The 27,848-nt window shown below is 33.9% G+C and overlaps 1 protein-coding gene across 1 annotated transcript in view; it reads right to left on the bottom strand.

Moving 5' to 3' along the window:
* Positions 1–27,848, bottom strand: part of RTKN2 (rhotekin 2) — a gene marked incomplete at both ends in the record, with an annotated part of 76,903 nt that overhangs the window by 34,837 nt on the left and 14,218 nt on the right. The window contains 4 exons of the mRNA XM_082854707.1: positions 5,762–5,956; positions 8,304–8,421; positions 9,674–9,727; positions 19,558–19,616. Of these exons, the coding sequence (XP_082710833.1) occupies positions 5,762–5,956; positions 8,304–8,421; positions 9,674–9,727; positions 19,558–19,616 (426 nt within the window). The remainder of the gene's footprint in view (positions 1–5,761; positions 5,957–8,303; positions 8,422–9,673; positions 9,728–19,557; positions 19,617–27,848) is intronic.

Here is a 27,848-nt window from a genome sequence, read left to right as displayed (position 1 = left end):
AAGGAGCATAAAATAGTTAATTCAGCTATTAGAAACACTGGGAAAATCTAGCTACAGGAATTTCAGTAAGCTAAATTCCACAAATAAAATGAGTAAATGAATCACACCAGGGAGCATGCTAAAAATTACCAAAAATGTTCACTGTCTTCTTTCAGATCAAACAATACTTTATGATGATATTTCAAGTTACTTCATTTTTAAACCATGACTAATTACAATGCCAATGCTTCCAAAATCAACAATGATCTCAGTTTTAAAACATTCTTGTCAGGATAACGTTTTCTTACTAAAACATTACTCTCATTCTTTTTAGCCAACCCTAATATTGAGTTCCCAAAAGTTTAATCAGCTACATTTTTTTAAAAAAGCAAACAGGCCAATTGTTGTAACATTTGATGGAGCGGGGTTTCCAAAAATGTTATGAAAAAATAAATGACTACCTTAAACGGTAGTCTGAAAAAAATGCACTCTTTTGTTAGGAAGAACAGCTATATTTGGGCACATGCCATATAATTAGAGAAGATATAGTTTGCCCATTTTGGTTAAAAATTAAAAGCTATATTAGGAATCTTCTCATTGAACTAGATCACTATTAAAGAAATAAAAATTGATCCTCTTATGCATTCTGATTACTAATGCTATTCTCAAACTCCTATCAGGGTGCTGAAGTGGTCACTTAAGGAAGTATCAGGTAAGAGTAGTTCTGGGCTATGAGTTTAACCTAGTATACTTGGCATTCACACCAGAAGCTCAAAAGAATGCTGGTATTAGGAGAATATAATTTGGTGAAATGTTATAAAAGGCTTTACCCTATCTTTTGATCAGCTTTAATGGTATAAATAAGCAAATGGCATGCAAGTTTCATGGGAAATGTTGATAAGGAAAATTGGTGTTTGGATTCACGAAATAAACCAAATAGAATGACAAATCTGAAGAGGAGAATGAACACTTCAAGACAAATACGTCAGTCCCTATTACAAAGAGCTTAATAGCAATAATGTTATTCTCAAATACACCTCTAGGCTTTGAAGAGGAGTATAGGTTAAAAACAAGTTCCAACATCACTTAGAGTATCTTCTATGAAATGATAAACATTGGTTTTTCAATTTTAAAATATCTGTCTACATTTTATAATCCTATGAAGGTTTCTAAACTGAAGTGCTTCAGCATGAATTTGAAAAAAAATTTCAGAAAAAGCACTGGTCTCAGAACAGTAAAAATAGCAACAATAATAGTAACAGCTACATTTATTAAATGCTTACTACATACCAAGCTCATGAATTACCTTTTTGAGTCTCATAATAATCCAATGGCGTTAGATATTATTACATTATTATTATTCCCATTTTACAGAGGGAAAAATAAAAACCCAGAGTAAATTAATCTGTCTTGGGTCACACAAATAATAAATGACAGGATAGAAAAATCAAGTATTCCCTGCCAAACAATGAAATTTTAAACTGTTTGAGAAGCCCAGTCATTGTTTTTACATGCTTGAAAGGTATATGAAACCCTAAAATGTCTCTAAGGAGCCTTCTAAAAATAGATGATTATGTCTAAGCATCCTTACCTTTCATGAGAAAACTGAGGCCCAGGAAATAATGTAACTTGTTCAGGACACTACTGGTCCTGTTTTTTTTTTTTTTTAACATCTTTATTGGTGTATAATTGCTTTACAATGGTGTGTTAGTTTCTGCTTTATAACAAAGTGAATCAACTATACATATACATATATCCCCATATCACCTCCCTCTTGTGTCTCCCTCCCACTCTCCCTATCCCACCCCTCTAGGTGGTCACAAAGCACCGAGCTGATCTCCCTGTGCTATGTGGCTGCTTCCCACTAGCTATTTTACATTTGGTAGTGTATAAATGTCGATGCCACTCTCTCACTTCGTCCCAGCTTACCCTTCCCCCTCCCCGTGTCCTCAAGTCCATTCTCTACATCTGCATCTTTATTCCTGTTCTGCCCCTAGGTTCTTCAGAACCATTTTTTTTTTTTTTTTAGATTCTATATATATGTGTTAGCATACGGTATTTGTTTTTCTCTTTCTGACTTACTTCACTCTGTATGACAGACTGTAGGTCCATCCACCTCACTACAAATAACTCAATTTCATTTCTTTTTATGGCTGAGCAATATTCCCTTGTATATATGTGCCACATCTTCTTCATCCATTCACCTGTTGATGGACACTTAGGTTGCTTCCACGTACTGGCTATTGTAAATAGAGCTGCAATGAATATTGTGGTACATGCCTCTTTCTTAGGGTATATGCCCAATAGTGGGATTGCTGGGTCGTATGGTAGTTCTATTTGTAGTTTTTTTAAGGAACCTCCATACTGTTCTCCATAGTGGCTGTTATCAATTTACATTCCCACCAACAGTGCAAGAGGGTTCCCTCTTCTCCACACCCTCTCCAGCATTTATTGTTTGCAGATATTTTGATGATCAGTGTGAAGTGATACCTCATTGTAGTTTTGATTTGCATTTCTCTAATGATTAGTGATGTTGAGCATCCTTTCATGTGTTTGTTGGCAGTCTGTATATCTTCTTTGGAGAAATGTCTATTTAGGTCTTCTGCCCATTTTTGGATTGGGTTGTTTGTTTTTTGATATTGAGCTGCATGAGCTGCTTGTAAATTCTGGAGATTAATCCTTTGTCAGTTGCTTCATTTGCAAATATTTTCTCCCATTCTGAGGGTTATCTTTTCATCTTGTTTATGTTTTCCTTTGCTGTGCAAAAGCTTTGAAGTTTCATTAGGTCCCATTTGTTTATTGTTGTTTTTGTTTCCATTTCTCTAGGAGGTGGGTCAAAAAGGATCTTGCTGTGATTTATGTCATAGAGTGTTCTGCCTATGTTGGTCCTGTTTTTTTTTTTTTAAATAAAGAATTTTGCTGCTTAAAAACGTTTTAAAACTACTAACTTGGTGATTATCTCTTTCAGTTCTAAAATCTATGCTTCAAACTAGAAATACAATTGTTCATTCAATCATCAAAAAGACAGAGTTCCATTACCTTATAGTTGAATTAAAGCATTTTCCAGCAAATTCTTGATTATCATCTTAAGCTACAAAAGTTTTAAGACGGCCTTAATTCTAAAGGAAGAAAATGAAAGGGTATCCCTCCCTCCTTTTTAATGACATTTATATTAGCAAAGATTTACATCTTCTATGCCTTCTTTTTTTCAGTGGATGGGACCCATTCAACAATCATGAAATCAATTTAATGATTCATAAACGAAATTAAAAGAAACTGAAAATAACTAGAATAAAAAAAGTCAAGTGACTATACTATAAATAGCAAGGGCTAAGTATTGCTTCACAAAATCTGTCTGCTTATGTTACTGTGCATTCAGTAATAATGTAAAATGTATTTCTTACTGTGGATCTCAATCAAAATAAACTGAAAGCCACAATGCTAGGGTCCCAAGTCACTTTCACATGTAATATATCTGATATGAAAAGAGTTATTTAGTTACATTTTGATGATTGATATTTCCAGGATCTACACCTAAAATATTTTGCTTTTTGTAATTACAGTAAAATTACTTACATGCTGAAGAGCCAACCCTACCAAGACATGCAAAGAAATTCTAGGAATGCAGCCTGTACAACAGTTTTCCCAAGAAACATAAAAGATAAAAATACTTGTAAAGAAGCAAACACAATGTTTAAAGAAAGTATCTGAAAGAAACCAGGGCTTCTTGAAGAGATGGTGATTCCAACTGTGGGCAGAAAAACAGAAGATGAACATGGAACATGTTCCCTGGCCAGAGAGCAAAGAAGCTAATCAGAGATTAGGTTGTGTCAAAAGGACGCAGAGTCAGCTTAAAGGTTCCCCACTGATCAAAGATGGGACAAATTGGCTTCAAAGAGAAATAACTGTAATAGACTGAAACACAAATATATAAAAATACAAGAGTTCAAATAAAACAAAACATTGATCACCTCCATGGTAGAACATCAACTTATTATTCTAAAATGAAGGAACTGAGTATTTTTTTCCTCCTTCTCCTCCACCAATTTTTTTGCATTTATATCCAGAGAGTTAACAAAAGAAAGTTCTTCTTTGAGAGAATTCTAGGTTTAAAAATAAATGCAGAACTTCCCTGGTGGTGCAGTGGTTAAGAATCCGCCTGCCAATGCAGGAGACATGGGTTAGAGCCCTGGTCCGGGAAGATCCCACATGCCATGGAGCAACTAAGCCCACGCGCCACAACTACTGAGCCTGTGCTCTAGAGCCTGTGAGCCACAACTACTGAAGCGCGTGCGCGCACCTAGAACCTGTGCTCTGCAACAAGAGAAGCCACCACAATGAGAAGCCTGTGCACCACAACGAAGAGTAGCCCCTGCTCTCCGCAACTAGAGAAAGCCCGCATGCAGCAAAAAAGACCCAGCGCAGCCAAAAATAAATAAATAATTTTTTAAAACAGAGAGAAAAGAATCAAGATAAAATATAAATAAATAAAGGACAAATTTAGAAAGTCACCAAATTATAACCCCTAATGAAATAATGAATGACCTGCAATAGCTGCTAACACCATTAGATAAAAGATTGATAGGGAACTTTATAATGGATGGATCAGGCTGACAACACCTGAACCCACTGGTCAGGTTTAACATGAGTAAAAGTGAGACAAGACCTCCAAATGGGATACAGTAGAAAGTACATTGTCCTAAAAGAGAACCTGAAACTAATCAGTCCTCTAGATCTGACCACAAGTTGTAGGAAACACAGGGGATAGAAAAAGATGTTTAAAAAGACCACAAAGATGGAATCAGATAAATTCAAAATATGGGAAATCTATAAGATCTGGCTTCTTCAATAAATAATGGCAAGGAAAAAAGTAGATGGGAAATTGTTAAAGATTAAAAGAAACTTAAAAGACTCACCTACATGCAATGTTGTAGACCTTGTTTGCATCTTGACTTGCACAGATCAGAAGAGAACTTCCTCAGAACTGGGGCAATTTGAACACAGACTGGACATCAGATGATATTCAGAACTTATTTTTTATTTTGTTAGATGTGATAATGGTAATGTGGTTTTGTTATAAAGAAATAAAATATTTTTTAAAATCTTTAAGACTAATGCATGACATATGCAGAAATCCAATTAGCAGACTGATATGTAGCAAACAACTTAACATGTAGATAGTCCCTTTTCAAGAAAAATAATTCATCTTTCTGCTAGATACTGGAAAAAAAGCACACTGTCACCCAACTTTCTACTTTCTTTTTTTAAATTAATTAATTTATTTATTTTTGGCTGCGTTGGGTCTTCGTTGCTGCACGTGGGCTTTCTCTAGTTGCGGCGAGCAGGGGCTACTCTTTGTTGCGGTGTGCGGGCTTCTCATTGCGGTGGCTTCTCTTGCTTCAGAGCACAGGTTCTAGTGCGCGGGCTTCAGAAGTTTTGGCTTGTGGGCTCTAAAGCGCAGGCTCAGTAGTTATGGCACACGGGCTTAGTTGCTCCGCGGCATGTGGGATCTTCCCGGGACCAGAGCTCAAACCCGTGTCTCCTGCATTGGCAGGCAGATTCTTAACCACTGTGCCACCAGGGAAGCCCCAACTTTCTACTTTCAAAGGAAGGTATTAAGGATAACTCAGCTGGGTAAATGTCAGACAACCAAGTTATATTCCTGCCTCAGGATGTTTTTTCCCATTTAAAATGTAAAGATATTCTCCATATACAATACTTTATAATGTCACAAATACATAATTATACTGTATCACTGTAAATATTGTATTAGAAAACTTACTAAATAGCAGAACTGAAGGACAAGCACATTTCATGATCTTCTTGAAGCACTGAACTTATTTTCTTCCCTGTAGCTTTGCTTATAGATGTCTTCAGTTTCTTAGCTAATTTTTTTGGTGTGTTGGTTATAGAAGAGTCTTCTGTACAGCAACTATATACTTCCACCTTTATCTGAAAGTCTGGCCCTGCTTCATTACTAAAAACAAGGACAATCATAATGTTAGAAATTTAACTCAGTAGAAAATAAAATAACATCCTGTGATGTTTTCATAACATTTAAAAGCAGCATTTGGAACAGGTTTATGTTAATATATGTTAATGAGATAGAATATCCCAGTGTTTATTTAGTATCTAAATGACCTGAGAGAGTCACTATAACTTCCAGAGCTACCAGCTTCTAAAGTAGGGCAATCTTAACGCAATTTAACCAATATTTACAGGCAAATTATTTAAAGGAAAAGAATAAAATGCCCTGGTCATTTTGTTGCCAATGCTATTTCTCCTTTTCATTCCTATAATATAGCTGTTTGTAAGGTATTTACATTATATGTATGATTTCCTGAAATCACGATTCCTCCAAAGGAAAAAGATTTGAAAACAAAGAACACAAAGAAAATTAAAAGAAACAAAAGCTTTCTTCTGCTGAAACCTTTAGTTTTCACGCCTTTTTCATAAAGAGTCATACAGTCCACTCAACACCGCGCCCCTCCTCCCCGCTCCACCTTTGTACCTAATAACTCTGAAATAACATTTCACTATTTAGTTGTACAGGAGAAAACAAACAAAAAAATGAATATAAAGAGATATATTTCAAGGCATGAACTCCTTGAGGGGGAGTGATGTCTTGGTAATCTTTGTATTGTTAATCTAGCATAAAAGATATTCAGTATGTATTTATTAAACCAATATGCAGAAAATCTGCAATGCCAAGATTGGCTTTGCTCTTTCTCAGACACAGTGAACTATCTTTACTATAAACGATTGTGGTGATGTTAGTAACAGTAAATTATACTTCAAATCGTAAAGGAGGTCCATCAGCAGTAGATGTTGTCTGTAGAGGACAATCCATCAGCCTCAGAGATTTTAAAAACACAGCATAGACTTTTTAAGATTTAAATAGCCAAACTATAGTTTGAATAAATCCAAGGAATAACTTCCAAATATTTTTATAGTTTATTATTTGGCAACTCTGAAGCATACAGTATTCCTGGTAATGACTAACAAATGTCAATATTTAGAGAAAAACCAGAGATTCATAAATATTGAATACTTATTAAAACAATCATAACAAAAAGCACATTTTAAAATAACATTTAGAACATCTGTGAGCAGTTATTTTTAGAACAATTTAAAATATTTACAGAATTAAAAAAAAATTATAAATCATGAGTTGTCTTCCCAAGTAACTTGCATTGTTCTGTGAAAAAAATTATGATTTTTGTCTTTGTGGTAAAAACAAACAATAGCAAAGTGATGTGAAGAAAAGAGTCCATTAACAGGATGATTTTGGCAGGAAAAGATGTACTAGTAATAGTTGATAATGGAAATAAGTATATTTAGGTAAATAATAAATATTTATTTTTAAGTCTCAGTTATGTAAACATTTGGCAATATTTGGGGCATCCTAAGTAAATTTCTTTGGTTCAACAGAGCTTATAAGATGGCCTGCACTACTGCTGATAACTCAGAAAAATGTATTATATTTTTCTGTGCTGTACAATTCCTTATGGGACACTGAACCAAAGCCACAAAACATGGTTTGCAATCATTTTTTTAATGCTACATGAGTGGCAAAACTAGTACTTTCAATCTCAACTGTATATATAGCTCCATAGCTAAAGATGGAAAAAACATGTATATTGATTTTAATAGTTAAGTAGTTATTAATATTTGGATGCAAAGATACTGTCTTTGAAACCCTGTAAGAAATAAAAATCACATACTGATTTAGGCCAATAGAAAAAAAGGCCAGGAAAAACTTATGTTAGTTAAAAATGATTTCTATGGCTACCTGAGGAGTTCTTTCTGGTTCTATATTATGACCACAATAAAATGAGCCTGTAAAAGAGCAGGGGCAATAAAAACAGCCTTGAGGATCACCCAACTTTTTACTGTTTTGGAGTGAAAACATGAAAGTGCACCATAAGAAAAAGAATATCTCAAGATTTTACCAAAGTACTTTGCCTATGGTACATATTTCAGAACTATCTCATAAAGTTGTTATACTATTTTGGTATTTCTGTAACCAAATCTCCTATATGAGATGTAAGAACTTCTTTTATGCCCAAATTCACTCTACATAAAATAATGTTATAATGAGATTCCATTGTATTCATAGTGTTACTACTAATATTACATGATTTCCACTTTATTTTACACTGGAAAAATCTCAAATGCAGAGATGGGCTTATTTTGAATAATGCAATGTTCAAAATCAATTTAAAGATTTTAATGCTTCAAAAATAATCCAATAAATTTGCCTTCCTTTGAAAAAGGTAGAATTTTAGATTCTTTTCATTCAATGAAGATTAAAAAATACTTACAATATGGTCACATTTTCAAAACATATATCTGTGATTGTTTTATCCACAATCACCATGTCAGTATCAAAAACTTCAGCTCCCATTTTGAATAAACAAAAAATGGCATAGCGCTGTGATCCTAGAGAAGAAAAACAACATAACACAATGATTCATGTGATGAATCATGCCTATATTATGTTAAAATCTGCTTGAAAATGAAAACAATTAGCCTAAATATTTGCTAATAGATTCTTATTTTCATACATTGTACACTGTAATCCTTTAACTTTTTATAGAGACTGTTTTGCCAATATATATTAATAGCTTGCCCAACTAAGGCACAACAATTAAAGTAGAGAGTATCAAAAAATAAAGTTAAAAATAGAGGCCTCTCAGCAGCCTAAAAGTACCCACCAAACTCACAAATTTTATTCCTAGAAAACTCTTTAAGCTTTAATTAATAGCAAATTTATTATTTTATGTATATACTATTACCCCTGTCATTTGGTTTCCAAGTATATTTTAAGAAAAATAAGTTTTCTATTATGAGAGGTTAGGAGCAAGCACATTAACAGCAAAACATTTTCCACCAAACTGAAAGGGAGGAAACCACAAAAACAATAAAAAGTAGACATGTGAACACAAAAACCATAGCTGCTGGGCCTTCTAATTTGATGGTGTTTTTAAGAAGTATTAGGTGATTAAAGGACTGAAACCTCATTACTGAGAAAATGTACCTCTTCAGAAAAACTTAACTCTCTACTGCAATCAGAAAGATGTACTTAATACCTGCATGTATTCCTTTGTAAAGTAATTTATACTTCCTAACTGAATAACAAATGTACTAATCTGATTTTGGATTTTTCATATAAAACTAATTGTGCTCAATGTGATTCAGATTTTAAAGTATGAGGAACAAAGCTATCACAATAGACAAGAAAGATAAAGGATTATCATATCTTTTCTGCTTTGCCTCTAACAGCTAAAAATCATTTGAGGTTAATTTCCATGACCCACAATGCATGGATTTGTTAAGACTATATGAAGCCATAAAATGCTGAAGCGGAAAACAATCAGATCAAGCTAAAAATCTTTTCCTCTTACATCCTGTTAAATAATCTGAAGTAAGAAAACAAGGCAGAAAGATCTCCAAGATCTTGGTCAAATAATGTTGCCTTTACCATGACTCAAACATTTCCTTCCATTGCACAATTCCCTTCTCTATTACCTGTTACTCACCATCCTTGCACAGGTTCCTATCAACAAGATTCTGCTTATTCTGTCAAATGACATCCATTTATTTCACTGGAGAAGCAGTTTTTTCTCCTAATAATCTCAAATTTACTACATATTACAGAAGATATTTCAATTACAATTAAAATCATACATACGTTCTTTACTGCTGAAGTGATCAGAGTCTTTCCACATTAGTGGTATACGAATATCTATAGAGGAGGGGGAAAAGAAATGACAAGTAATAATTTTGGTAAATTTCATTTCTTAGAGTGAAATAAACCTCTGAATTCCACAATGGATTCTGACCATTAAAGCCAATATTTATTTATTATTTAAATATTCAAACACAATAATGTTTTCTCTTAAAAACAGCTTAGACTAGAAATATAAAATCTGTTATATTTATTTTACTAAAAAACCCACCAACTACTACTCAAGAAATTAATCGATTAAGAAAGGTCTCTAATAAGCTGATGCCATAAAATTTTCTTTTCATGATTTATGTTTTTGAAATAGGTGAAATTTGGGTAACCTAGTGTTCAATTTCTATTTTGGGTAAGCAGTAGCAGCAAATGTAGTTAAATATATTTCAAAATCATAGAATAGTAGACGTAGAAATGACTTTAGAACTTTTGTCCACTATGCAAACTTTAAAGATGAAGAAAATTAAGTTGTCTAAGATTGACTTGTCTAAGATCATTGGTTTCTGGGAGAGACCCAGCTCTTAACAAACAAATCCAAGATCTCTCCATTAAGAAGATTTAACTTCTCTACAAAAGAATTTGCAGATCTTTGTATATTCACGTTACAAACTGTAGCATTTTCCTTAAGAAAACTAAAAAGAGGAATGTATTACTTCTTTCAGGCCAAGAAAAGGGCGTACGTTCTAAAAGTGAGCTAAACATATTTCTCTCATTCACACGTTCTTCAAACTCCAAAGTGACTGTGTTAACAATCTTTATTCCGGAAATTAATCTAGAGCTTTGACACAGTCAAAATTTTGCCTTCCTAGTTTTCTCCATTCTTCCCTTTACTTTTAATACTAGGTTAACATTATGTAGTAACAATTTTCCTCTGACATTCTTATGCTAACTGCATAGTTTCAAAGTTAGAGAATTAAGGTATTACTAAATAGATTAAGATGTGTGATTACAGCATAACACAGCACAGTAGAAATCTCAATGATAAAGTGAAGTTAGTTTTAATTTTTAATTTTGTACTCAGTACAAAAAACGATATCGAACCTTTCTGGAAAATTTCTGTTTAAGACATTTCCTTATTACACTTAGGAAGTTTATTTGCATATTTTTCATACCTATTAATTATGCCACTTTCAAATAATTATAAATCTTTCTGAACATAAGCTATTTGGCTACCTTTATGATGTGCTTCACTTTTAGATCCCATGATCTTTTGTCTACATTTTTATTTGTTTAGAATTCTAAGGTTCTTAGTGCCTATTTCCAATTTCCTTTCTAGAACATCTTTGTATTACTTCATCCCTATTCTGCCCAACCAGGTAGAAAGCTTGGCTAAACACTTTACATACATTTCATCCAACAATAATTTTTAAAATATATTTACTAATTTATGGTTGTGTTTTCATTGTCATTTGTCTCAAAGTATTTTTTAACTCCCTCTTCGATTTCATCACTGACCCACTGGGTTTTTAGTACCATGTTGTTTAGTCTCCATGTAATTGTTTTTTCTTGTTTCTCTTTGTGTGGTTTATTTTCAGTTTCATGCCATTGTACATGGAAAAGATGCTTGAAAAACTTTCTATCCTCTTAAATTTGCTGAGGCTTGTTTTGTGTCCTAGTATGTGGGTCTATCCTAGAGAGTGTTCCACATGCACTTGAAAAGAATGTATATTCTGGATTTTTTTGGATATAATGTCCTGAAAATATCAATTAAGTTTAAATGACTGTAAAAACACAACCATTCAAAATCTGTGGCATGCAGCAAAGGCAGTCCTGAGACGGAAGTTCATAGCAATACAGGCCTTCCTCAAAAAACAAGAAAAATCTCAAATAAATAACCTAACCTACCACCTGAAAGAATTAGAAAAAAAAAGAACAAACTAAACCTAAAGTCAGCAGAAGGAAGAAAACAATTAAGATCAAAGAGGAAATAAATAAAATAGAGATTTAAAAACTATAAAAAAAACCCAATAAAAACAAGAGCTGTTTTTTTGAAAGGGTAAACAAAATGGACAAACCTCTAGTCAGGCTCACCAAGAAGAGAGAGGACCCAAATAAACAAAATAAGAAATGAAAGAGGAGAAGTAAGAATGGATATTTCAGAAATACAAAAAACCATAAGAGAACACTATGAATAATTATATGCCAACAAACTGAACAACCTAGAAGAAATGGACAAGTTTCTAAGAGCCCACCAAAATTGAATCAAGAATCAAGAAGAAACGGATAATTTGAACAGACCAATCACTAGAAGTGAAATAGAATCTCCAAAAAAAACCAAAACCAAAAACTCCAGGGGCTTCCCTCGTGGTGCAGTGGTTGAGAATCCGCCTGCCAACGCAGGGGACATGGGTTCAAGCCCTGGTCCGGGAAGATCCAACATGCTGCGGAGCAACTAAGCCCATGCGCCACAACTACTGAACCTGTGCTCTAGAGCCCACAAGCCACAACTACTGAGCCCACGTGCCACAACTACTGAAGCCCACACACCTAGAGCCCGTGTTCTGTGACAAGAGAAGCCACCACAATGAGAAGCCCGTGCACCGCAATGAAGAATAGCTCCCGCTCGCCTCAACTAGAGAAAGCCCACGCCCAGCAACGAAGACCCAACACAGCCAACAATTTAACAAAAAAAATAATTAAACAAACAAACAAAAAACAAAAACAAAAACTCCCAGCAAAACAAAGTCCAGGACTGGATGGCTTCACTGTGGAATTCTACCAAACATACAAAGAACTCAGACCAATCCTTCTCAAACTATACCAAAACACTGAAGAGGAGGGAACACTCCCAAAGTCATTCTATGAAGCCACCATCACCCTGATTCCAAAATCAGACAAAAGCACTATCAAAAAAGAAAATTATAGGCCAATATCTTTGATGAATACAGATGCAGAAATTCTCAACAAAATATTAGCAAACCAAATCCAACAACACATAAAAAAGACCATATGCCATGATCAAGTTGGATTTATCCCAGGGTCACAAGGATGGTTCAACATATGCAAATCAATCAATGTGATACACCACATCAACAAAAGAAAGGACAAAAACTACATGATTATCTCGATAGATGCAAAAACAGCACTTGATAAAATTCAACATCCATTCATGATAGAAACTCTTACCAAAGTGAGTATAGAGGAAACATATCTCAACATAATAAAAGCTATTTATGGCAAACCTACAGCTGACATAATACTCAATGGTGAGAAGTTGAAAGCCTTCTCACTAAGTTCTGGAACAAGACAAGGATGCCCAATCTAACCACTTTTTTTTTTTTTTTTGGTCGCACCTCATAGTTTGTGGGATCTTAGTTCCCCAACCAGGGACTGAACCCAGGCCCATGGCAGTGGCAGTGAAAGCACAAAGTCTTAACCACTGGACCACCAGGGAATTCCTTCACCACTTCTATTCAACATAGCATTGGAAGTCTAGCCACAGCAATCAGACAAGAAAAAAATAAATAAAATATATCCAAATTGGAAGGCAATAGGTTACATTGTCATTATATGCAGATGACATGATAGTACATAGAAAGAACCCTAAAGACTCCATACAAAAACTATTAGAACTGATAAACAAATTCATCAAGGTAGCAGGATACAAGATTAACATACAGAAATCTGTTGCATTTATTTACGATAACAATGAAATACCAGAAAGGGAAAGTTAAAAAAAAAAATCACTTTTAAAAATCACATCAAAAAAATAAAATATTTAGGAATAAACCTGACCAAGGAGGTGACATATGCTGAGAACTATAAAAACACTGATAAGGGAAATTAAAGATGATTTAAAGAAATGGAAAGATATACCATGCTCTTAGATTGGAAGAATTAATATTGTTAAAATGGCCATACTACCCAAAGCAATCTACAGAATTAATGCAATCCCTGTCACATTAACCCCTGTCACTTTATACCAAACTTGAATAATCGTAAAATTTATACAGAACAATAAAAGACCCAGAATTGTCAAAGCAATCCTGAGGAAAAAGAACAAAGCTAGAGGCATAATTCTCCCAGACTTCAGACAATACCTCAAAGCTACAGTAATCAAAACAGCATGGACTGGCACAAAAACAGACATATGGATCAATAGAACAGAAAAGAGAACCCAGAAATAAACCCACACCAATAGTCAATTAATTTTCAACAAAGGAGGCAAGAATATACAATGGAAAAAAGACAATCTCTTTGGCAAGTGATGTTGGGAACGCTGGACAGCTATATGTAAATCAATGAAGTTAGAACACTCCCTCAACACCATACACAAAAACTCAAAATGGCATAAAGACTTAAATATAAAACAGGATACCATAAAACTCCTAGAAGAGACCATAAGCAAAACATTCTCTGACATAAATCATACCAATGTTTTCTTAGGTCAGTCTCCCAAGGCAATAGAAATAAAAGCAAAAACAAACAAATGGGACCTAATCAAACTTAAAAGCTTTTGCACAGCAAAGGAAATCATAAACGAAGCGAAAAGACAATCTACGGACTGGGAGAAAGTATTGATATTTGTAAATGATGCGATCCATGAGGCCTTAATTTCCAAAACATATAAACAACTCATACAACTCAGTAACAAAAAAAACAAACAAGTCAATCAAAAAATGGGCAGAAATCCTAAATAGACATTTCTCCAAAGAAGACCTACAGATGGCCAACAGGCACATAAAGATGCTCAACATCACTATTTTTTAGAGAAATGCAAATCAAAACTACAAAAATTACCTGACCAGTGAGGTACCATCTCATGCTGGTCAGGATGGCCATCATGAAAAAGTCTACAAGTAACAAATGCTGGAGCGGGTATGGAAAAAAGGGAACCCTCCTACACTGTTCGTGGGAATGTAAATTGGTGCAGCCACTATGGAGAACAGTATGGAAGTTCCTCAAAAAACTAAAAATAAGAGTTGCCATGTGATCCAGCAATCCCAGCCTGGGCATATATCCGGACAAAACTATAATTTGAAAAAATACATGCACACCAATGTTCATAGCAGCACTATTTACAACAGCCAAGACATGAAAGCAACTCAAATGTCCATTGAGAGATGAATGAATAAAAAAGATGTGGTACATAAATACAATGGAATACTACTCAGCCATAAAAAAGAATGACATAATGCCATTTGCAGCAATATGAATGGACCTAGATATTACCATACTGTGAGGCAAGTCAAAAAGAGAAAGACAAACACCATACGGTATCATTTATATTTTGGATCTAAAATACAACACGAACTTATTTACAAAACAGAAATAGACTCACAGACACAGAGAACAAACTTACAGTTACCAAAGGGGAAAGGGGGTGGGCGAGGGATAAATTAGGAGTTTGGGATTAGCAGATACAAACTACTATATATAAAATAAACAACAGGTCCTACTGTTTAGCACAGGGAACTATATTCATATCTTGTAATAACCTATAATAGAGAAGAATATGAAATAGAATATATATATATACACACACATATATGTATAACGGAATCACTTTGCTGTATGCCAGAAAGTAACACAACATTGTAAACTGACTGTACTTCAATTAAATATACATATATTTACTAATTTAATAGTCAAGTGACAGGATTTAATTGTTTACATTTTCTTTTCTTTTTAAAAATATTTATTTATTTATTTGGCTGCACCAGATCTTAGTTGCAGCACGCGGGATCTTCATTGCTGCATGTGGGATCTCTAGTTGTGGCATGTGGGATCTAGTTCCCTGACCAGGGATCGAAGGCAGGTATTGGGAACATGGAGTCTTAGCCACTGGACATTTGCATTTTCTTGACTAAGAAAAATGTTAATAAACTTACTGGCCAGTTCAGTGAATATGTTTGTATCCATGGCCCATTTTTCTTTTTCTTTTTAAAAATATATTTATGGTTTGTACTTTTAAAAATTAATTATTTAGGGACTTCCCTGGTGGCGCAGTGATTCAGAATCTGCCTGCCGAGGCAGGGGACACGGGTTCGAGCCCTGGTCTAGGAAGATCCCACATGCCACAGAGCAACTAAGCCCAGGCGCCACAACTACTGAGCCTGCGCTCTAGAGCCTGCAAGCCACAACTACTGAGCCCATGCTCTAGAGCCTGTGAGCCACAACTACTGAGCCTGTGTGCCACAACTACTGAAGCCCGTGAGCCTAGAGCCCGTGCTCCACAACAAGAGAAGCCATCACAATGAGAAGCCCATGCACGGCAACAACAAATAACCCCCCCTCGCCGCAACTAAAGAAAGCCCACGTGGCAATGAAGACCCAATGCAGCCCAAATAAATGAATGAATGAATGAATCTTAAAAAATTATTTAATATTTGTAAGATTTTTGAGTATGTGAGGTAAACATATAAATATTCTTCTTATAAAAACAGTTCTAGCTCCATTTATATATTTAATAGGCCTTCTCTTCTTCACTGATTGAATGATGCCATCTTTATCATATATGCCGTTATGAGTAAGTGTTCTTTCCTTGGCTATATGCTTTATAGATCTAATTGAATCGTTATCTATCCTGACATCAATACCATACCATCATAACCATTGAAACATTATAATATACTTTACCATCTGTCAGAAATATGTCCTTCCAAAAACATTTTATTCTCTCTTGCTAATTTCTTTAAGTAAATCTTAGAAATAATGTGTCAAAATTCCCCCTCCAATGTTTTATTAGAATTCTAATATCCAAAGTAACTTGGGAACTGTTAACTTTACAATATGCTATTTACATAGAGTAGCATAATACAGTTACCCTCATATTTTTATTAAGGTTATTCATGCGGTATTTAATGTTTTTGTTTTTTGCTGCTTTTACTGTAACTCGTTCTTGCTGGTGTTGAGAGCAGCTACAACTTTTTATGTATATATCTTGAATCTAGCCACTTTTACTGAATTCTTTATTAATTCAAACAATGTTTCAGTAAATTTCCTTATATTTTCTAGGTCTGCAATCTATTATCTTCAAATAGTACTCAATTTATCTATTTATTTTCAGTAGTTTCATATTTCATTCTTACTATTTTAGCTAAAATTTCTAAAACTCTGTTGTAATATTAATATAATAGACATTGCTATTTTGTTCTTGATTTTAATGGGCTCACCTTTATTGTTTTATAATTATGACTTGGCTGATGTCCTGTCAAAGGGCCTGCTTCTTGCTTGACCAGAATTGCTGACTCACTGCAGTTCACAACTGTTCTTTTTCACAGCTATTCTTTTTCTAGTAGGGTGGTATTAACTATTTACACTATCTTGGAAGGAACATGGACCCTTACTTACTTTGCTGTACAACCATGGTCTATTGGTCAGTCTTGCCCTTTCCCATGCCTAGCTATGTCAGATCCTCAAGAGGAGAAGGTGGACATTTCTTATCTATTTCCCAGGTGGTCACGTACTGTTCAGATGGCAAAAGATGTGTAACTCATTAGCTACATTTTAAAATTCAGTCTCGAAGAGTAGAAATTCCTTCCAGCTTCTTGCAAATGGTTGACTCAGTTTTAATTTACAGTACTCTTACCTTTGTCTTTTTTTTAATGTCTTAATTGACACTTTAATGGTAAAGTGAAAGAGCCATAATAGGATCGCCAACTTGATGCTATCAGGTCCTAGAAGTCTATCGTTTTCAAAAGTGAAAACTGAGGTACTTTGTGAACTGATCTGGCTTTAGTCATCAAATTAGTAGTTAGTGAATAGGCTGAGACAAGTACCATATGCAATTATTTGGTGTTGAGCAGAAACAATCGGGATAAACCTCAATTATTCTTTTTACTTTTATAAGGATCTGGCCAGTGAGTGGTGAAGCTAGAAATAGAAATCCCAGGTATCTCCTGGAAATCAATGTAATCTCAAAAACATTATGAAAACTTTGTTGCAAATATTCATTTTGATCAAAACAAAAGTCACATTTTCATTCCCATGTCAAAAGAAAATGGATTTATAAAGGTGAATTAGTTTTTAATGTTCTTTGTTTTTATCTTTCACAAATATACAGACAAGATATAATTAAGCCTCAGCAAAGATGTAAACAAATTACATATGTATCCCATTTTCTGAGACTTTTGGCTCCTTAATTTAATTTAAAATTATCTTTTAAAAAGAAGAAACACATGCAGAAATAAGTTTAATTTCTCTACTCGAGTATTCATGGTCAAGAAAATAGTTTTTTCTCTACTTTAAATGTTTTTATTTAAATACTCTTCTAAATGGAGAGTTAATGCTAATTTCATGATTGCTGCAGTCAATAAACTATTATGAAATGACAGTAGAGGCTAACTTTATCATGGCATTCAGTCTTCAACAGCAATTTAACACATCTCATTTGTGTACTGAGTGGCACTACATCAGAAGCAAGGAATGGAGGATTATGTTTAAGTATTTTTAGAAAACCCCCTTTAAAGATCTGTAATATTTTGTTTTTTCACATTAAAATCTATTGAACACAGTGAACAACTAATATGTAAAAGTGCTATGCTTGGCATCAAAAGGATAAATAAGATATAAAACATGTTTTATTCCATTCATAATTGGAAAGATGAAAACATAAATAACTATAAAACAAGCAATGGATTTTTATATATAGCTCAGATATTTTTCTGAAGAATTTTTGCTGAGGGTAATTCCTCTGATTTAGGACAATTATTTCATATGTAAAATTCAGATATATCCTTCCTGTAGGAGAATTTTTAACATGAAGACATTTTTAAAAACAGTTCCTTGGGAAAAAAAAAAAAAAAAACAACCAAACAGTTCCTTGGGTAAGAGGGCCTGAAATACAGCAGCAGCCTCCCTGAGGCTTTTAGCCAATGAAACAAACTAGTTATTATTTAAGGACCGCTGGAGGTCTGTTGTTTCCAAAACGTACCAATGAGATAATATTTATAAAAGGTACATTATCTAACTAGTATACACATGAGTCAGCCATGTATTTATTCACTTCAATCTGTGGCATCTCCAAGCCATTGTCTTTAGCTTCCTTAACACTTTGGAGAAACTGAGACAACACAGCATAAGTGCCATCTAGTGGTAAAGTGTCTCCTAACTGCATTAAGAATTACAGAAGGGAAAAACATTTCTAGCAGGGAACAGGGAAGGCTTTATAGATGAGCAAATAGATCCTGAAGATAATACAGTTATTTCAAGAGCTAACTGGGTATTAGGAACATGGGGTGTGTTGACAGAACAGGGAGAGAAATGTCTCGCTAAAGCAGACAGCTTATGTATAGGAGTAGTGGAAGATATGACTAGAAAAATATTTGGGAATAGAAAACTCTAGGGGGAAGTCTAGTCTCTATCCTATGGGCAATGGAGTGTAGTCATCCATCCAATCAATATTCACTGAGTGATAACTACGTACAAGCACTGTGTTAGCTCCTGGGTATATAGTGATGAACAAAGCAAACAAGGTTCCAACCCTCATGGAAATTCTGGAGTAGACAAACGTTAAACACAGTATTGAAACTTCTGAGCAAAAACGGAATGGGGAGTCAAAAGACTTGAGTTTGCAGCCCAGCTCAACCAAAGTCATTTAACCTCTGAGTCTATAGAAAAAGGGAACTACCCTACCTATTACACAGTGTTGCAGTGAGGAGAAAACTTCATAATATATGTAATATACATGAAACAGTTTTCTCAAATTGTAAAATTCTACACAAATGTAGAGCATAATGATGAAAACAGTGTTTTAGAACAAATATTCTGATAGAGGTACGCAAAATAAAATGAAAAAAGAAAATGGACATAGGGAATTAAAAAGCCCCACTAACTTTAAGAAGTTACTTTATAGAATTTATTCAGCAATAGAAAAATGATCCAATATAGCATACCTGATATGGCAATCTTTCCCTTACATGCTGTTCGTGCTTTACTTTCAAAATTCGCATCACTGTCAAAAGAAAAAAAACCCTAATGAAAAAAAGGATCTTCTCTAATAAGCAATTGTTTTAACGAACTTTCACAAATGCCTAAATATTAAAAATAAACACATCCTTGAATAATAATGACTTCCAGTTAACATAAACTATTTGACTTAAACTTTATGATGTTTAGTCAACAGTAGCTGGCTTTAAAAGAAATATATAGAGCCAATATCTTTGATTTTTTTCATACAAGCTTTACATTCCCTGACGATTATATAATGAAAGGCTTTTGTGACCTCTTACATTTAAAAACAAGATGTGCAATATTTGTACAGGTCCTAGGAAGTATAATACCTTGCATCACCATTTCATAAATTATATTTCTAGCTTACCAGATTATAGTTGCCTGAAAAAGTTAATGAACTTCCCAACCATGAACATGCTGCCCAAGAGTATCTTATCCTTATAAAATCTAACAAATATTTAAAAAATTACTCTCTGCTACATATTCATGTGTGGTAATATCATATTTCATTTCCTTGAAGTTCTAAAAAGCTAAGCATACACTGAAACAATAAATGAACTAAGTTGGCAAAGGAAGGGAGTAGCCCTCTAGAGAGAATAAAATGTGGAGAGGAAAACATTATCATGACAATAGAAAAGGTCTCAAAGGAAATTCTTGGGATATAAGACACTTCCAGTTCTGACTGTAGACTATACTATTATCATAAAAATTTTTTTCAGGGACTTCCCTGGTGGTGCAGTGGTTAACACTCCATGCTCCCAATGCAGGGGGCCTGGGTTTGATCCCTGGTATGGGAACTGGATCCCACGTGCATGCCACAACTAAGAGTTTGCATGCCACAACTAAGGAGCCCACGTACCACAACTAAGAAGCTGGTGAGCCGCAACAAAGGAGCCCATGAGCTGCAACTAAGGAGCCCATGAGCTGCAACTAAGGAGCCCACGAGCTGCAACTAAGACCCGACACAACCAAATAAATAAATACTTAAATATTAAAAAAAATGTTTTTTCAAAATAGTTATCTTCTATTAGACCAAATCAATTCCATCTCTGAATAGTTATCCAATATCCTATTTCCTAATAACCTGCATTTAGAGATTAGCATTCCATTTCTAGAGCAATGTATCCAGGAGTATTCTTCTTTGCACTCTTTTTTGGCCTCTATTTAATTTGGTTAGCCAATTAACCGCCAGTTAATTTAACTAGGTACTTCAAATACGTGATAAGATAGAAACTTTTCATTTGAATACTGTTTTGATTCTAAAAGGGCTTTTGGAGAAAGATTGGGTGGGAGTTTGAAGTGTATCTAACTAAGTTTCAGGAGAGTGACACACCTTAACACATTTCAGTAGCCTTGTTAAAAAGACTGCATATATATTCATTATCATGCATCCAAATTTGAAAACAAAATACATCATCCCACCTTTTTTTACTCTCTCAGTGGATTAAGCACATAAGTATTACAGGTGAAATATATTCCAAAGGAGCAAAAAGAATTTACTGATGTATTGAAGTCGATAAGCTTATATGGGACATTTATATGGTATTTACAGAATCAAGCACTAGGTGTAACTAAAGTAATGTTGTAGACTTAAAGCCGTAAATTTTCAGGATCCTATCTAATTACCTTATGGTCACACTGGTATTTAAGTTAAAAGGAAATTCACTCAGTGAAAAATAAAAGTACTCATTATTTCAAAATAATGTTTTGTTGAATCATAAATTTTAAAAAGAGTCAAGTTCGGTATTTTATACTCAAGTTCAGTTTGTCACGTTGGAGAATTTTAGCTGGCTTATTAATTCATCAGACTGAAAAATTCAATTGAATAGTCTACTATGTTGTGGTGAAAATAATATACTGAAAGGCCCACTAGAAACCAAACACAAATCTCAATTTCCTCAAATTGGTACAAGAAATACAATATAAATACAGTTGGTTGGCATTTGTAATACTTCTAAAAACACGTTCTATATGAGCAATGCATAATATAAATTCTTAAAATATTTATTTCAGTGAAAAAATACAAGGAAGCTCTAATACAGTGAGTAACTTGAGTATTATGGAATAGGTCATAAATTATGTTAAAATTGAAATCCATTAGGCATTATTAAATTGGATTAAACTTGAGGCTTTGGCAGACAAGTGAAATTCTAAAATACTAGAATCACCAAAAGCAAACTTGCTGAACATTTACCAAAAAAATTTTTCCCCTCCAAACTATTCAACCACCTGGCAGAGTATAGCTTTCTCCCCTATAAGTATAAAATTACTTGCATAGGCATTTTCAGGACCTGTCAACAAACTTATTACATACAAATATTATCAAATTATAATATAAATCCAATTAACCATATAATCTTACAGAATGATTCTTTCTTTAAAATATTGAGAGATGAACTAAAGTAATCCAGACTCATGTTTCAGAAGCTTGAATTATTTTCATTTCAAATAACTCAACTGCTATTTAGGGTGCTAAAATGTGATGTTTTTCTAATTAATCCAAATTGACAATAAATTGTTAAACATTATCTGTTTAATAATGTGCTACTGTAGCTAACAGTTTGCTACAGTTAAACCAATAGTTGTTTTAAAATCTGCAATGTTAATGTCAATTCTAAATGCTACAGTTAGAGAGCCAGTCTGAGGAAAAAGCAAATAACCACAAAATCATTCAAACAAAAGCACAGCTAAATAATAGTGTACCTTATTCTTTTTTTTTTTTGTACCTTATTCTTATGAACCCAGTTTAGAGCATTATTTTGGTAAGACTTGTAATTTAAAAGATAGAGATAAAAATATATAAGACAAACTTTTAACTTTGGTTTATTAACTTATATTTCTGCCTGTAGGTAAATAAAATGACCAACAGAGGGTGCCAATCAGCCACTTTGTTGCTCAAAAATCTGTATTAAAATTGGCCAAGTAAATACATATTATCCTATTTTATATTGTTCCATATGGGAATTTAAAATAGCATTTCTTTTCCAGAATTAACAAGATACAATGAGAAATAACACAATGATGAAAGAATTTTATATTAACAAAGCATTTAGAAGAATTCTAAATACTATTCTATTATTTCAAAGCAGGTTATAAAATTCTTCACCTCTTGTGCAAATAAGTGAAAACTAAAACACACAGAAATGCTTAATGTGGACTTTTAAACCATCCTAAAACTATGTGGTATAAAATTAATACCTTCATAACGATGTTAAGCTGGGAAGATGAGTTTTCTACTTCAAACCTTGAGACAACAACCTCTTTTCAACAGATACCAAACAATATAAAGTTTAAAAAAATAAAATAATTAATGTCTTAACTATACCATGTTTTATTGTAGAAATACCAGGAGTACATAATTTTCACTGGCAACCCACATTTTTATTTTTGTTTATATTGTAGTATATAAGCAATTAAACTAGGCAATTGGAGTATGAGAAACTAGTTTTTGTGGCGTTATTAAAATCAGAATTATGGTGAATGATACCTAAAATTAGGTACTATAAATGTCTTTGACTAGTATTATTTTCACAAAGCCAAATACAGTTTTAAGAAGTTAAGGCAAGAGACAGACTAGTGGGTTGGGGCAGAGGAGAATATTATTGCTAAAATGTAAGCTCTGCAAGAATAGGGATTTTTTTGTCTATTCTGTTCACTGCTCAATCACCAGTGCCTGGTATACAGCTCAGTACATTCTAAGGCATTCAGTAAAGACTTAGTGAATACTAAATGAAGTAAAACAGGATATGTCTTTTTGGCAGAGCAAGCAGTAGATTTAGACTAAAGTCTTAGGTGTGACTCTTATCCATCAATAACTGGTTAATGAGTTGCTGTTAACCTCTTAGCCTCAGCAACCTCATCAGTAAAATGCAGGAAGTATCTACTTACCTCACAGCTACTGAATGCAATAATATTTTTAATGTATTCTGAATCATTCTTAGAAATGCTACACAAATACTAGGATTACTTTGTGAGTGTTTGTATTTTTGGCTTCAGTATTAACTTGGAGCTTATGTGGAAGAGGCACTAAATCATTTGTTAAAGTGATCAGAGTATGACTTTCCAGTTTGTGTAAAATAATGGTAGCCACCTAAACTGGAATCTCTCCAGGAAATCCTACAAAAGGTTTCACGTCAACAAGGAAAGCAAAATCATCTACAGCCCACACCGACAGCATAACTAGAAAAGAGACTATCACAAACTTCAATTTACATGTAAGAGAGGAAACTGACAACTGAAAACATCAAAACCAGTTCCTGGAGGCCTTACACAAGTAAAGAGTCTGGTATTGCAAAACGCAAATAAGATCAACTTATGATCTCCTCTAGAAGATCATAAGAAAAGAGAATGGATATAAAACCAGTGCTACCACACCACTGGTAGGGGCTCCAAAATAATTCTGGTTCAGAAGTTGTTAGTCTTGTGGAGAAGACAGACATGCAATAGGGGAGGTATCCTTTGAAGACTGGGCCATGAAAAAAAAAAAGGGAGGAGGAGGAGGGGAAAGGGACAGGGAGGGGGAGGAGGAAGAGGAGAAGAAGGAGAAAGCAGCTTAAGTTAAAAACGCTAAGAAACAAACCAGTATCAAAGTATCAGAAAACCAACCAACCAACATCCCAAAAGGAACCATTTATTAAAGAAACTACTTTTCATAGTTCCAATAATAGAAAACACTCTTGAACTAAGAAACCAAGTAAGCCTTTTTACCCAACCCCCTCCCCACCACCATCACTTGGCCCAGGAAAATGCTGTATCCTACGTATTTCATTTTGTTTCATTAGGAACAACAACAAAAAAGGATCCAAACACCCATAGAAAGCTATTATAAAGTGAAAGTAGAAAGAATCAGAATGCTTCAGCTGATAAAAATACCCCACCAAAAACTTTCCAAAAAATATAGAATAACAAACAAGGTAACACGATACTCCAAAATAAATTAAGTGTAGCTAAGTAAGCTATTGCAAATCTGAGAGAAACCATGAATCTGTAATCTAACACCTCACATTAGTAAAGGATAAAGAGCAGGTAAATAATGCAAAAAGAAGAAAAAAAATAAGAGAACAAGGAAAGAAGCTGGAAAAAATTAAATCATCTCTAAAATGAAGAGTAAATACAAGGTGCCCAAGGACAAAAATATAAAACTGAAAGTACACTAAGGGACACAGTGGATGAGAACCCAAAGAACCAAAAGAACAAAAATAAAATAAAGAGTTTAAAAACATCAAAGAAAAAGTGAAAGACATAGAAGACAGGCAAGGAAGATCCAACTTGTGTGCAACTGGAGTCCTTACATAAGAAAAATAAAATAATGAGATAGGACAGAATTAATGTTTTCTGGAAGCTTTAATTCCAGGAAAACCTGAAAATAAAAGAACTGAATCTACATATTTAAAAGGCACTAAATGAGCTAAAATGCTCAGCCATAGTCACATTCCAGTAAAATTACCAGCCTTTAAGATAAAGAAAACATCTTTCAGCTTCCAGATAAAAAGACCAAGTCATTTACAGGGAAAAAAATCAGTCCACAAAGGAAAAAAAATTAGACATTAGATTTGTTGATAACATGACAACAATGGAGCAAGGTATTCAAGAAGCTCAAGGAAAGAAAGTGTTGGCCAAGGATTTTGTATCCAGCCAAGCTGCACTTTAGGTACCAACACTAAAGAAAAGCACTTTAAACATGCAAGAATGTGAAGAAAACTGCACTCAGGTTGTGGAATCTACTAGCTCATGAGTTTCCTCTAAACAAGAGATAATTTTGGAAAGTACAACAAAAGGACAGGTAGTGAACATTATATATATTTAATTGCAGATCAAAGAATAAAACAAAGGTGAAGCTACAAGATTAGTATGTAAACACTATCCACCTACCAAAGGAGAAATACAATCCTAAAAAAAAAAAGAAAGGTAGAGAAGGAAGACATGGGAAAATAGAATAAGTTCATTGATTTCTACACAGAAAATAGTAAGTGGAAACAAAATGATATCGTTTAAAGCAGAAAAACAAAATAGGAAAAGCCTAAGAAAAAAAGAACTAAGGTCATTATAAAGTTAACAGTATACAGTTTATAAATATAAAGTTCTAGTAACTTCTATGACCAATAAAACTCTTCTTAAATTAAATAAAGAAAACAGACCAGGCTTCCCTGGTTGCACAGTGGTTAAGAATCCGTCTGCCAATGCAGGGGACACAGGTTCAAGCCCTGGTCTGCGAAGACCCCACATGCCGCGGAGCAACTAAGCCCATGTGTCACAGCTACTGAGACCGCGCCCTAGAGCCTGCGAGCCACACCTACTGAAGCCCACGTGCCTAGATAGGGCCCATGCTCCGCAACAAGAGAAGCCACTGCAATGAGGAGCCCATGCACCGCAACAAAGAGTACCCCCGCTCGCCGCAACTACAGAAAGCCCACGCACAGCAACGAAGACCCAATGCAGCCAAAAATAAATAAATTAATATTTAAAAAAAAGAAAACAGACCACAGGGTAAAAGACAAGCTATAATTATAATACACGTAAGTTAACATAACATAAAAGAACATATGACAAAGCTGAAACCAAATATATCAGTAATATATATGTAAGTATGCTTAACTCCTCTAGTAAAAGGATTTTCAGATAGGCTCATAATGTAAAACCGAACTCTGGGATGAATACAAGAACCACACCTTCAACCAAACAATTCATAAAGGCTAATAAACTAAAGAGATGGGCAAAGATACAGCAAACAAATGCAAACAATAAGAAATCAGGGTATACGATCTTGTTATCAGGAAACTGTAGAACTCAGATCCAAAAGCATTATAGGACAACAACAACAAAAGGACACTTTTATAATGCTAAAGGCTGCAATTGGCAATAAATATATAACAAGTACTAAAGCACCAAATGTTTCATAAAACATTAAGTACAGGATATACAAGGGTAAGACAGCAAAACCTTAATAACAAAAATCTTAACCTATCTCTTTCAGTCCAAGATAGTTCAAGTGGTCAAAAGATAAAAACATAATCAATAACATAAATCTTTTGCATATATATAAATATATATATACATATCGAACTTCGTACTCTGAAAAATGAAATATAACTTCAAAAGCCCATGACAGTCATGAAAACTGACCATATTAAGTCAGAAAGAAAATTTCAAAATATTTCATAAAGTAGAAAAAACTAAAAATTTATTTGCTCAAGATGCAACAAAATGAATTTATCTTCTGGTAATGTTGGAATAGCTCATATCAGAGAAATTCTCCCATAGAAAACAATATAAAATATGGAAAAACTATTAAAAAACAACTACCTGAAGGGACTGGCAAGCAACCAAAACCAGGAAGAAATTAGAGAAAAGCCAACCCCAGAGGAAAGAAGTGGCACCATGGTATATTCATACAGTGAAATATTACTTACCAATAACGAGGAACAAATCACTGATACATGCTAGCTACCTGAAGAATCTCAAAAGTATTATGCTGATGAAAAGGATAGGGTACACACTGGACAATTCCATTTGTATTAAGTTCTAGAACAGGCAAAACATATGGTGGGGAAAAAAAAAGCAGAACAGTGGCTGCTTCTTGAAGTGGGGACAGAGGCAGGTACTACTAATCCAGCTTTGGGGAAAAAGAAATACAACATATCCAGAAAGCATGATTTATTCAAAGAGGGAAAAAAAGGCAACCCCAAACTGACACAAGTAACAAATGACTGTTTATGAAACTGATAACATAACCATACAGAGAGAAAAAGATCATTTTAAGTAACTTTTAAACATAGTCTCCTAACCCTTTATCCACAAGAATGTATGTATATTTGTATGTATACACACATACACACTCACAAAAAGGAACTTTCTTTGAACTGCATCATAAAAAATAAGATGAATTGACAGATAAATTAAAGGATATAGGATAAAGTAAATATAGTAAAATATTAACTGCAGACTCTAGTAGGTGATGGATATATCAGTCTTCACTGTACAATTCTTTCAACTTTTCTGTATATTGGAAAGTTTCCATAATTTCTGTACGTTGGAAAAGAACTACAAGGACATCTTGAACTTGCCCAGGTGGGTTTATGTCAGCAATCATATTTGTACTATAATTATGAAACTATTTTATATAATCATAGTATAAAACAAATAAGAAACATATAAAACAAATAAGGAAATATATTACTGTTGGTTAGCAATTAAGATTTTCAGCATAAGAAAAAGAGATACAAATATAAAGTAA

This window comes from Leucopleurus acutus (assembly GCF_964270905.1).
Source record: "Leucopleurus acutus genome assembly, chromosome: 14".
Lineage (NCBI taxonomy): Eukaryota > Metazoa > Chordata > Mammalia > Artiodactyla > Delphinidae > Leucopleurus > Leucopleurus acutus.
The sequence above is the reverse complement of the archived record's forward strand: the minus strand, read 5'-3'. Positions and strand labels throughout refer to the sequence as shown.